The 13120-nt window shown below is 38.4% G+C and overlaps 1 protein-coding gene across 2 annotated transcripts in view; it reads right to left on the bottom strand.

Annotated features, from left to right (window-relative positions):
- kcnip3a (Kv channel interacting protein 3a, calsenilin) overlaps positions 1-13120 on the bottom strand; it is a 97377-nt gene that overhangs the window by 62166 nt on the left and 22091 nt on the right. For both annotated transcript variants that reach the window (XM_067413397.1, XM_067413398.1), the window contains exon 2: positions 1457-1489. In XM_067413397.1, the coding sequence (XP_067269498.1) occupies positions 1457-1489 (33 nt within the window). The remainder of the gene's footprint in view (positions 1-1456; positions 1490-13120) is intronic.

The raw sequence follows: 13120 nt of genomic DNA, 5'->3' as shown, positions 1-13120 counted from the left end.
ATGAATTGACTTATTCACTTTTGGCTTCCCTGCTTCTTTTTGGTGACTGCCAACAAAACAAGTGAACAAAAGTAGATTTTTATTTGCTAAAGACAATACTAGTGCTTCTTGTTTATTTAAAGGGGGGGTGAAATGCTGTTTCATGCATACTGAGCTTTTTACACCTTTAAAGACTTGGATTCCCATCCTAAACATAGACAAAGTTTCAAAAACTAATGTTGGACGTTTGATGGAGTATTTCTGTGTTAAAAATACTCCTTCCGGTTTCTCACAAGTTTCGGCGAGTTTTTTTCGAGTATGGGTCTACTTGACGTTAAATAGAGCGGAAGGTCCTTGTATGGGCCGTACGGGCTCTTCTCCCGGAAGGGTGCGCGCGCGCGTGACTAGAGGGAGAGAGAGGAAATGCACGCTGTAAACAGTCTCTCAGGTGCAGATCCAGTCGTCCGTGAACACTTATGTCGCGCCGCGCTCCACTTTATTCCTATGGGTGACGTCGAGCGACTTCAACGCTTCAGCACAGCATTCCGGGAAGGCAGCGCTGCATTTGAACCGATTTGAACGCAGAAATGACGGGAAGCTTCAAGGCATCGCTTCAGTCGCGTCGCAAAGTGGATTTCCACGGTCACTGCTGTCACAGGACTTCACCAAATCATACCAAAGAAGTGTGTTTTTGACAGAGCGGTCCTGCTTTGGAAGATGCCGGTGAGTAAATCAACTTCAAATGTCTCTGCTATTGGCTACCGTCGCATGAGTAAACATCAGTAAACAATACGATCGCGTGCTTCGTCATTCAAATGCGCTAACGGTTACTCCATTGTTGTTCTGTATAACGTTACACTATTCTGACTCTGACGTGCAAAACCGTTTTGCTTGCTACCTCTAAGGTCTAGTCACATACAATAGTCCATAAACCGAATCATGTCCTCATAAACTGCACACAAAGGCCCCTAAATACAGTACATACCACAGAGACGGACATCCTGATGTTGCCGTTTCTCCTGTTCAATTTATTTCAGCCTCAGATTTGATTGTGGATCATTATCTGTATTAGCTGAGATAGATGGGTTTCTCCACGCTTGAGGACGTCACCGCTTTGCGCGCTTGTGATTCTTTAGCTCCGCCCACACGATACGCCTCCAGGCGCTCGTTTTTTTCCGGAAAGACTCGGTACAGCCCATATTTCTTTTATAAATATGATAAAACTAAAGACTTTTCGGAGATATGAAGGATGCAATACTACTCTATAGGTACTCAAGATTGACATGAGAGAGTGTTTCACCCCCCCTTTAAACCCTTAGTTCTCCTCAATGTTTGGTCTTCTGTTAAGACGGTTATTAGTTAGTGTTTCTCATTCTTGTTCCTTTTCTTGTATTCTTCTGAGTGTCAGTTTTTACTGGTTTTTGACCATAAAATCAATAGGACATATATATAAAATATTCTCCTCAAAAGTACTCACCTTCATGTCGTTCCAAAATTGTATGACTTCCTTCTGTGGAACATATAAGAGGAAATGTTTAAGTATGCTGATAATATGTAAATGCTGATGATACATAACATGCTAATACATTACCATCTTTTATGTTCCACAGAATAAATGAGTTATGGATATGATGATGACAGAATTCACATTTTGGATGAATTCCTTTCAGGAATATCAAGACACATAGTGTTGATGGAACAAGTTTTTTTTTTTTTTTAAACCTAAACACAATAGGCCTACATATTTTTCTTCAGGAGGTTGTCGTGTTGTTGCGATGGCGATGTGAATAAATGAGGTTTATGTCAGTCTATGAATCTAAAATTAGCTTTTATAGTCCTCAGGTTGTTTATTTGGTAAGAACAAAGAAGCTTCATACAAGCCAAATGACAAATTATCACGAGACATGTTGTGCATATTGCAAACGGATAGAAATGTTAAATATCAGCCTCTGAATCTAAACTTAGCGCTGCAAATATACAGGCATGAACCATAAAATATGAAAAAAAGGTCATGCAAAGCTCTTTGCTCTGCCAACAGCCACACTGACATCATCACAGACTATGACATAATCAGAAATTATGTCACAAGATGATCTGTCATTAGAGATTATATCATACATTCTTGGAATCATGTCAGACTAAGACCTAACGTTCAAATCAAGATAGAATGGCAACATTTCAATATTTTAAACTTTTAAGTCTGTAACATTTTGAACTGGAATAAAATATAAGATGATGCTTTGAGCTCACAGCAAACAGTTTCTGCCAAAACTGTTATTTATTACAATAAAACGGTGGTAACTTGGTATCAGCAACAATCATCATAAAGTTAGACTTAAATAAAATTTTATTTTAAGTTTTATAGTAAGCCTATTAACAACAATTTGTATGAAAAATAATTCTGATTATGTCTACAGCCTTTAGTCTATTTCTTCACTAATACCAACTCAAGCCAAGACTCATTTCAAACATCTCAACAAGTGATGAAAACCAGTTGTCCCTGAAGCATATCAGTATTGCTTTGAACAGCGATTTCATAAAGCATTTTAAAGTCACATGGCCCTGGTGGAGGCCATGATTACATTTCCCACTGACAGAAGAAATATCTTGTGAGCATCCCTAATCCCCCATACACAACGATAAGATCATGCAACAAGATGACCATTATCTTCACACTGTTGTTGCCTATTTATCCAGGACTGTAAAATCAAAGATGAATCACACAGGACAATACAGAGGGACTGTTACTGCACTGTTTCAACAGATCTAAACTATTCGTCAAGTATCCTCAACTCTTGCTGACTTTACCACTGTTGAAGAACTGCTCTGCGTCTTGTTTTGAAAGAACGGACTGCTTTGAGCTTGCACACATAACGCAGTGTTGGTGCTGCTCACTCTTATTGATGGTTTGTGTAAAGCTAAGAGAAACAAATGTAGCCTATCGCCCATTTGTTGTAATGCTTGGCTACTCGGCTTAGTTACTGAATAAGTTTTGGTTTTATTGTTTTGAGAGTGTGGTGTATCATTTTAGGCATCTTTGTGTCAAAAAAAAACTTTGATTACAAATTAGTTTGTGGTTTCCTTTATACATTCTGTATTTCAACTAACTCTATATTAGTAGACTGTTAGTGTTAGTAGAATAAGTGATTATTAGTAGAATGACTAAAGGGGACGATCAAAATAAAGTATTACCAAAAAGCTATGTAACTACCACTTTGATGCTTCAAAAAGTTCATAAAGAGATTGTAAAACGAATCCATATGTATTGAGCGGTTTATTCCGAATTTTCTGAAGAGACTTGGTCGCTTTATTTGGTGAACAGATTTATTTTAGGCTTTTATACACAACAATAAATAAACATTGTAAACATTGTGCCATTATTGAACATAGATGCTCAACCTAACCTGCTTGACGAACAAACCTCATTGGTTCCTGCTCAAACGTGATGCGTACCACGAGAATGAACCTCAATGGTTCTCGTATGTCATGCGAACATGCTCGCGCATTTATCATAACTGATGTGTGAGCTGATGAATGTTTTTATGTGAATAAATGGCTAAATTAAAACTGTTAATTACAAAAAGTGATTGAGCCTCGTCACAAAATTTGGACTAAACTAAATTCAGATTTACAATCTCTTTATGAACTTTTTGAAGCATCAAAGGGTCAGCTGAGTAGTTGTCAATGGAGGGACAGAAAGCTCCCAGACCTTCATTTGTGTTCCAAAGATGAACAAAAGTTTTATGGGTTTGGAACGATGTGGGGGTGAGTAAATAAATAATGACAGAATTTTCATTTTTGGGTCAACTATCCCAAGTATTACAGTGATTAAATGAACACATTACATTTTGCGAACGCAAGGAGTTGGAAAGGGTTGAATGAAATCTGATAAAAAGACACATTTCAAAAACTTTTGTCACTTAAACACTAGCAAAAAATCTAATGTCACTGATTTATATACTGTTTTTTAATCATTCAATAGTTTACGGACATTTTAATTTACGTTTAATCAGCAAAAATATTTCTAATGGTGAATATTCCAATATCATAGCACAACAGTGATTAGCAATAATAACACTCACAATAAAATAATACGGTCATATAGGTCTTGGAGGAAAAAAGTGGATTATCCTTCACCTGATTGTCTTTTCATCCCCAAAATGCAAGGGAAATGTTGGATCACAATAATTACGAACCACAGTTTCCACAAATCCCTTCACTCGATGGGGATGTTCTGTTGTATTCTGGACTAGGGATGCTCATTTCGGTTAATTTTCCCAACCGACAACCGATGCTTTTTAATCGATTATTAACCGATTAACTGGTAAGATTATAATATTGAATTGGCTTTACATAGAAATACAATTGAAAATACCTTTTTCGCGTGTTTATTTTTTTGTGCAAACAGCAGAATACAGAACAGCTCAACAACAGAACCTAGATTCACACTAGAGCCCTGCATTTATGCCTGAGCCCGACAGGACCCGACTTTTTTACGCCCCTAAAGGGCCAGGCTTTGGGCCGATTTTCACGTCATACCTAAACGCGGGCCGGGTGTCGGACCTTTTTTAGGCTTCTCCTTCATTTTATATATATTTTATGAATTAAAAGAAACAATGTGCTGCACTGGTGGAAACAACATGAGACCATAATAGCATACTCGACTGTCAAGACATGGCTCGCACATAGAGTCCAGCAGCAGCAGCAGCGCGTGTTTCTTCAGCTGCTAGAGTTATGGCCTTTTTACAACTGGTTCCTTCATTCATTTTCTCTGACCAGGTAGGCTATCTATCTGATAGCGAAATGACCAGGAGTAGGCATATATGCCTTCCGAGATTCTTTTGAGACGTATTTAATTTCCGATTACTCAACAAACCAATTCAGAAGGTGGTCTGAAAGCATTTCAGTGTAAATGTATCTGGTTGTTTAAACCACGTGCACATTTTACTCCTGGCAAATGGTTAAAAAATAAACAAACGTATGTGAGTGTGTTATGGGCTATATATGTTGTAGTCAGATAGATGTGATGGTACTAGGCTACCGCAACACGTATTGCTGCAAATGAGTAAAGCAAGCCAACGCAAATGGCCGTAAATCAATCTTAAAATAAGTCTTAGATGCTCAAAAACACAAAGATCTTCAATAATGATAGTGTTAATCGGTTAAAATTCTTACTATCGGTTAACAGTTAATATGAGCATCCCTATTCTGGACGTCAAGAGCAGTGACGGTAACATCGAACGCGTTTTGCAGTATTAAACACGTATTTATACCAATTTCATCAGGCTCCGAAAATTATTCAAAAAGAACACAAAGAATGGCCTTCTCAGCTGCCATAGTTGCAACTCCTGCGTCATCAGAACAGGGCATTTAACGCAGCACCGTTTCCATTCCATTTCGAGTAATGATGCTGAAAATTCAGCTTTGACATCACAGCAGTAAATTACATTTTAAAACCAAGTAAAATAGAAGACAGTTCTTTTAAGTTACTGAAGTTTCCTTCTTCCTTCTCCTTTTGTACAGTCAGCACTAAAGAATATTTCTTATTGAAGAATTGTGACCGGAATAACCTGTGACTGGGCCATATAATACACACGGTTTGATTTTAGAATGACCTTTGGCAAATGAAAAAATACAGCGCAAGATGAAAAATACCAGCATTTGAGAAACTTATGGACAGTGTGGCATTTCACTGCTCCCGTAAGTTATTTTAGCCCACTGCAGGATGTGGAACCAGCAAAGCCTTGGGCCGTATTCACAAAACATCTTAAGGCTAAAAGTAGCTCCTAATTTGCCGATTTAGGAAAAACTCTTTAAAAAAATTGTCAGTCATAATTTTAGGACTTCTACATTTTTGCTGTACGAGTATTTCACAAAGCATTTTAGCACTAAAACTAGCTCCTAAATCCATGAAACGCTAGGAGTAGTCAATAGGACTCCTAAGTCACTAAGACCAAATCACAAACAATCATATTGGCTGTTGCAGCAATCCGCCCAAAGACACTATACAACATTGTATCTTTAATTTTAAAAAAGTCAGATGACCTGTGGTAGTTGGTTCTACGAGTTTGCACTTACAAATGTTTAAATAAAGTAAAACAATATAATTGTATTTGACATGCTGTCCGAAGCGATCGAGGACTCCGAGCTCAGAATTTAGCCCAAACCCAGAGTTCTGCCCCGTATCGCAGACCAAGAGTGAGGAACGGGGTGGCCGAGGAAAGCAGAAAACTGTGGTGGTAACTAACATTAGGTGAGTCGGCTCTCGGCTGTCGCCTCTCGCGCTGATTAGATAGAAAGCGTGATCCTCACACACTCTGCAATCTCTCGAGATGATGTTAGAGGCTGACAATTAGCTGAACATATACCAGTTTAATTAGTGACATTTAGCCTATTAAAAAAAAAAAAAAAAAAAAAATTATCTTTATTTGAATATGGCAACATTTTTACTTTAAAATCTTTATTTGAATATGGCAACATTCTTATTTTAAACATTTTATTTGAAAAAAGCAACATGAAACCTCATTCAACAAAATATTTGTATAATTAAATGACTCACAGAGATTCCTCCCCTATCAGCCAATCACTGTGGTCATAGTTAGCAAGCGTGATGACATCATCCATAGCAACGAGGTAAACCCCGCCCTTACTCTTATCTTAAGACTTCTCTCTATTCCTTAGTAAACGTTGCTCTCAGCAGCTTTGTGTATAAGAGAAAACTCTTAAATAAGCTTTAGGAGAACTCTTAGTGTTAAGATCAATTGTTTTGTGAATAGGCCCCTGGACTGGAACAAACACATATGGAATAGACAGGATAAACAAACTGCAGTGTAATTTGGTGGCGGAAGCGGCTCTGGATCATTCAATGTCCATTTAACCCCTGCTTTCAGTGACAACCCCACGCTGAAACAGCTGTCATCGGCAAACTTTAAAAACTGGGACGGGTCTTGTTTACTAAAGGAATCCCCCGACACGCACTGTACTACACCTCGTTCCTGCACAGCAGAGCTCCGCTTATTCGTCTTTCAGCACTCAATTATTCAGACTCTAACTCTATAAAAACCCCATCAATAAAAGATCGGCAGACAGAGAGAGAGAGCGTGCAGGAAACAGTAGGACAAAAGCCTCTTTTACATGCACACACAAAAGCGTGGCAGGTAGAGGTTGGAGAGCCGCCTCAGTCTTCATAAACTCACAAAGGAGCCCGTCATCATCCTGAGAGGGCTTTTATAGAGATAAACACAGACATTGATTTGGCTCTAAGGGAGAGGTTGGTTTAGGCCACGCTGAAAATGCTGAGCAGCATGAGCCGGGTCGAAACACTATTGCTAGAAGCTGAGCTAAATACCAGGTGAGAGAGGGACTGTCAGACAAAATGACACATCAGTCAGCCACCGCGGTTAGATGCAGGAAAGAGGGGACGATGAGCGTAATCGGCTAAATTAAAAACGGAAGAGCTGCTGCCTTCGCTGCATAAAGTCTAAGACTTAATTAAAAGTGTTGTGGGATTAATGACTGGGTGTCTGATAAAAATGGCAAATTAGGGATTAGAACGACTTTGAATTAGAATAAAGAGACACATTTGCACCATATTTGTTCTGCTGAATTAACACATGATTCAGACCTTTCCCATCTGGTGAGAAAGCTAATCTTTTAGACAGCATGTCAACTTTAATACTTATCTTAGTACTTCATTTTTCACTTTGTTCTTTCTTTTTACCTTCTCTTCTGTATGCCATTTTTGTGCACTAGAGCTGGTTGACATAACCAAAATATCTCATATCAACACACTCTGGGTTGCTGGGTTCACCCTGTTGGATAATTTTCTTGGGTTATTTTTTAAATATTCTTGCCCAGGTAGTTTGCTGGGTAGTTTATCTGTGGCTCAGTTGCTGGGCCATTCTTTAACTGTCAGTACAAATGATGAGCCCCTCACATACACTCTAAATAACGCTGGGTTGTTTCAACCCAAATTTGGTCAAATATGGACAAACCCAATCTTTAGGTTATATTTTTAAATTACATTTTTAACATAATGGTTGGTTTTGTCCATATTTGACCCCAAATTTGGGCTGAAACAACCAAGCATTTTTATACCTAGCACTGGGTCAATGTAATCCAATGATGGGTAGTCTGTGCCAAACTGTTTGTGGTGGGACAAGCAGCGGGGCGAGGGGCCGCGAGAGCGGGCCGGTGATGAGTGTTAACGAGTGCCAGCTGCATGACACACCAGTCTCGTCTCGCAGCCATGTGACGGGAGCATAAAAGGAGGAGCAAGGGCTGCGGAAGACGAGAGAGGACCAGGCCTGGATTTTACGTTATGTTTTGTTTATGTTTTATTATGTTTATGTGGGCAGTCGTCCGTGAGGGGCTGCCCGTGGTTTTACTTTTGTTTTGTTTATTGATTTTGAAATAAAGTTTGTTGAACATTCGCCGGTTCCCGCCTCCTTCCTTCCAATCTACGAACATCGTTACACCGATTAAAACTGGTTACATTTGTCAAAATTTTGGTCATGTCCCAAATGGCACCTTAAACACTCCCAAACACAGTTCATAACCCATCATTTAAACCAGTGTTTGGTCTAAGGTTGCTTTTATTTGATCAAAAATACAGTGAAACAGTAATATTGGGAAATGTTATTATTATACATTTGAAAATGTCATTTATTCCTGTGATGACACCTATGAATCCAGTCTTCAGTGTCATGTGATCCTTCAGGAATTATTCTACTATGCTGATTTGGTGAACAAGAAATATGTATCCTTATCAGGGCCGTGCACAGACATTTTGAGGGGCAGTGGCCCAAACCAAAAAAGGGGACCTGCGTGGTAAAAAGGGGCACTATAAGGGGGTTGAGTATCATCTTAATATAGAGAATGAATACAATTGTTAGGCTTTAGTACTAATTACATTTATGTTTTTCTAATTATTCTTCCAAAAAGTTGATTCTGGGCTAATTTGATCTCTTGTCTATTTTTATTTTTTATTGGAGATTTAAGTCGCAAATAATAATCATTTATTGAATATATTTTGAGACAAAGGTCTTGTTTATGATTTATGTAAATCATACGCAACAGTTTTTAAATAACAGAATGTTATTTTATTCATCAAAATAAACAAAAAATAATGCAAACGTATGAACTTTTTTAAAAAATGTAGGTGTGTTTTCTTAGGGTGTGCTTTAGCCCCATTGTAGGCTACCCTAATACAACTCATATCTATAATAGCCTTTATTACTTTTTTTTTTAAATTGTGTATACAATTAATATGGTCTAAATAAAATATCATAAATATGACATATGTTATAGATACAAGTGTTAACTCACAAAAATATATTATAATCGGAAATCTATTTTACAGGAGTTAAATAGCCTAGTGACAAACTGTCAGCTATTCAGTATACAGTAGGCTATATGACGATTTACCCGCTGGCATGCTGGAGCTTTTAATCTATGTTTGAACTGTTGATAGAATCAAACTAATAATTCCGCGGATCAACCACTGTCTGTAATGTAGACTGTAGTTTGTAATTTACCCGTTAATGGGACGACATTCTGGAACTGTCGTCTCCACAGAGAGCGGACCCCGCTGCAGACTGTGAGCGATGCTGCGGAGGGAGCGGGAAAACACGGAACGGATTAGCGGAATTAGTGGATTTTTAGCGGAACAGAACGCTTTTATTATGCTTTTATGGGAATCCTCTGAGGGTGAGGGAGGGAAGGGGGCAAGAGGGGCACCTTAGCCGATTGGGGCAAAGGGGCAGTGGCTCTAGCCACCGGGCCACCCCCCTGTGCACGGCCCTGATCCTTATCATTTGTGCTGCATAACATTTTTGTGGAAACTGTAATACATGTTTTTCATGAATATTTAGGGAATGGATTTTCTTTTTTTTTTGACTTACAGCACATTTAATATATAAAATTTTCATTTGCATGTGTCAAGTCAAGTCAAGTCAAGTCAGTCCACCTTTTTTTATATAACTCTTTATACAATAGGTTGTTTTAAAGTAACTTTACAGTGATAACAGGCAAATTATGCATTTCGAGTGTTGTTCAGCTGTTCAGTCAGTTCAGTGTTAATTCAGCTCAGTTTATTTCATCTTTTAAGCAGTTCTACAAATGTAAAATAAAAAATATATATTCCACCCCAGTTTAGTTTTTATACAACAGCATCAGTACAGCTGGATCAATAATATTGTTGAATAGTTTGCCTTGGAATACAACCTAGTAAAAGCCAAGACATTTTTCTCAGTTTCAAAAACAGGTATGAATGTGTAATGACTTACAAATACAATACATCTGTTAATAAACAGCAATATTTACTTACTAAAACATTTTATATGAAAATATACCACTTAGTGACTTCCATTAACTTTTTTTATTATTGATGAACAAGTTGAACTGATTCAAGAAATGGGAATTGAATTGACTGAATTGTTCTAATTAATATAACAAACTATTCGATAAACCTTGCCATAAATCCTCTTTTTGCATAAAAAAACTACTGTCAGGATTTGCTAAAGAAACACATAAATTAGGGCTGAAAAGGCATGGAAAGACACTGAGATTATTTGAGTCTTGGGGTCAGAAAGACTAAAAAAAAATCCAAATAAACCACATCACCACATGTTGTTTGGGAGGGTTTCAAGAAAAATCCTTCTTGCTCATCCAGAAACAGACTCCAGCATATTCAGTTGTCAGACACGACTGGAAATGCAAAAGGGACCTGGTTTTGTGGTCAGATGAAACTATAAAAATAGCTTTTTGGCAGCAAACCCACCAGATGGGTTTGGAGCAAACAGGAATAAAAAGTTCCCCATGCCCACGGATCTTTAATGTTGTGGGCCTATTTTTTTTGCTGGACTGGACATCTTGTTCAGATGTATCATGGATTCTAAAAAAAATACCAGCAGATAAAAAATCAAAACCTGACGGCCTCTGCTAGAAATCTTATAAAGGTTATAACATCAAAGTCAACACACAATTCTGCAACTGAACACAAAAATGAAGCTTCTGCCAATGGCTGTCCCAGTCCCCTGAGCTGAACCCTTTAGAAAATGAGTGAACTGAAGAGAAGAGCTGGGAATCTGAAGGATCTGGAGAGATTCTGTATGGAGGAATGGTTTCTGATCTCATGTCAGGTGTTCTCCAAACTCATCAGGCATTATAGAACAAGACTCAGAGCTGTTATCCTGGTAAAAGGAGGTTGCAAAAAGTATTTAATAAAAGGGGGGCAATAATTATGGCCCTATGTTTTGGATAAAAGTATTGCACATACTAGTATGTATCACTTTCAATTCTTTTACTTCAATGAAAGGGTAGGTTTTTGCAAATTTATTGTATGATATATTAAAAGAATAAACAATGCAGCATTATTTTTACAGCCATCTTTGATCATATTTACCAGGGGTGCCAATAATTCTGACCACCACTGTGTGGGTAATCAGTTTTTCATCTCTTATTTGGCCAAAATCTCATGTTATAAAAGATGAAGTGCTTTGCACAGGCTTTTTTTTAGGACTGTATTGGCTATGACTCGACGGCAAATGCTAGACTAAGACCCTCTTCTCTGCTCCTCAAATTCATCATTAGCCTTTATATAAATTGTATAGTGTTTGTTGAGTAAGGAAAAGACTCTACATAATCAAACAACCAGTTCTTTATTTATCCTCGCATTGCAACCACACAGTCATGCCAATAAAGCTCATTTGTATTAGATATGAGACAAATCGTCAAGCGAGGCCAACACATGAAAAATGTGTGGGCCATTCAGACCTTTTTGTAGCTCCAACCACTCAGTAATTTTTTCCCAAACCTTCCCATGATGCCTCAGTCGTGGGATAATCGCAGAACTACTTGCCAATGATAAGCTCCCTCAATCCCTCTAATTGACCCAGCACTGTCTGACCCCCCCCCCCCCCCCCCACCACCACACACACACACAAACACACACACACACACTATTCAGTTCATGAAGATATCTTGTCAAGCACAGACATGTGTATAGGCACATGTTCGCACACGAACACACACACGTTTTAATTTCACACAGATTACTGATTTAGCAACATTTGACAGCTCTGGCAAACCACCGGAAACGGACGGAATACTGAATACACTCCTGAGGACAAAATGAAAGACAGCAGGAGAGAAGGATCCAGGTTTGTCTTCCATAAGGGACAGGAATGAAATGGAGAAGGGGAGGAGGCAAATAGAGTAGTGTAAATGTTCTGACCAAACACTCCCACCACGCTGAGATATAAATAGAAAAGGAGAGAGAGCGAGAGAGAGAGAGAGAGAGAGAGAGAGAGAGAGAGAGAGAGAGAGAGAGAGAGAGAGAGAGAGAGAGAGAGAGAGAGAGAGAGAGAGAGAGGCAGCATAACAGATATAATAAAATAAAGAAAAAGAAATTCAGCACTGGATTTTGTTCTTAGATACACTGACACCAATTAGCATAATGAGGACAGAAATACAATAAAATAAAGAGAAGACAGAGCGGAGGAGTGAAGAAAACAGATAAGAAGGGAAATGACGGCAAGAAGGAGAGTTATTGGAAGATATAGAGATGATGATATGAAACCATTTTGGAAGGGGGGGGGGGGGTTGCATAGCTATTTCTGTACATTTCATTGGGGAGGGAGAGAAAGAAAGAAACAGCAGGGAAAGAAAAGGATAGATGATCGAGAAGGAAAGAGCAATAGATTCAATGAGGAATAAATAAATCTAGAAATTCATCAAAAGTTAATTTAACACAAACTAAAGCAAACGGAAGGGAAATGTTTGAAGTTCTAAATGTTCTTCACTCTTCTATTATGCCTTTATTTGAGAACATTCATCCTCTTCATTTAATGTGCGTTAATGTGTTTGTCTTTCTCCAGGTACATAACTGCAGTAAAAAGTGTAAAACAAGGCACTGTTGTATTATAAGGTAGTGAGTGCATCGTTTAATTGAATGACCTGTTAAAATATAGCCTGACAAGCCAGACCCACATCAAGATGTTTGGTCTGGAAACTCACCATAGACAGGGCTCAATCTGAGGGGCGGGATAAACGGTTGTCTTTCAAACTCCCTCTGCACGCGATAGGATAGCGCTACAACCAACCAGAGCAATGAAGGTGAAGCAGAGCTATTTGATAGATT

This window comes from Pseudorasbora parva, chromosome 13, assembly GCF_024679245.1.
Source record: "Pseudorasbora parva isolate DD20220531a chromosome 13, ASM2467924v1, whole genome shotgun sequence".
Lineage (NCBI taxonomy): Eukaryota > Metazoa > Chordata > Actinopteri > Cypriniformes > Gobionidae > Pseudorasbora > Pseudorasbora parva.
Note: the sequence above shows the minus strand (reverse complement) of the source record. Positions and strands in the feature narration are given on the sequence as shown.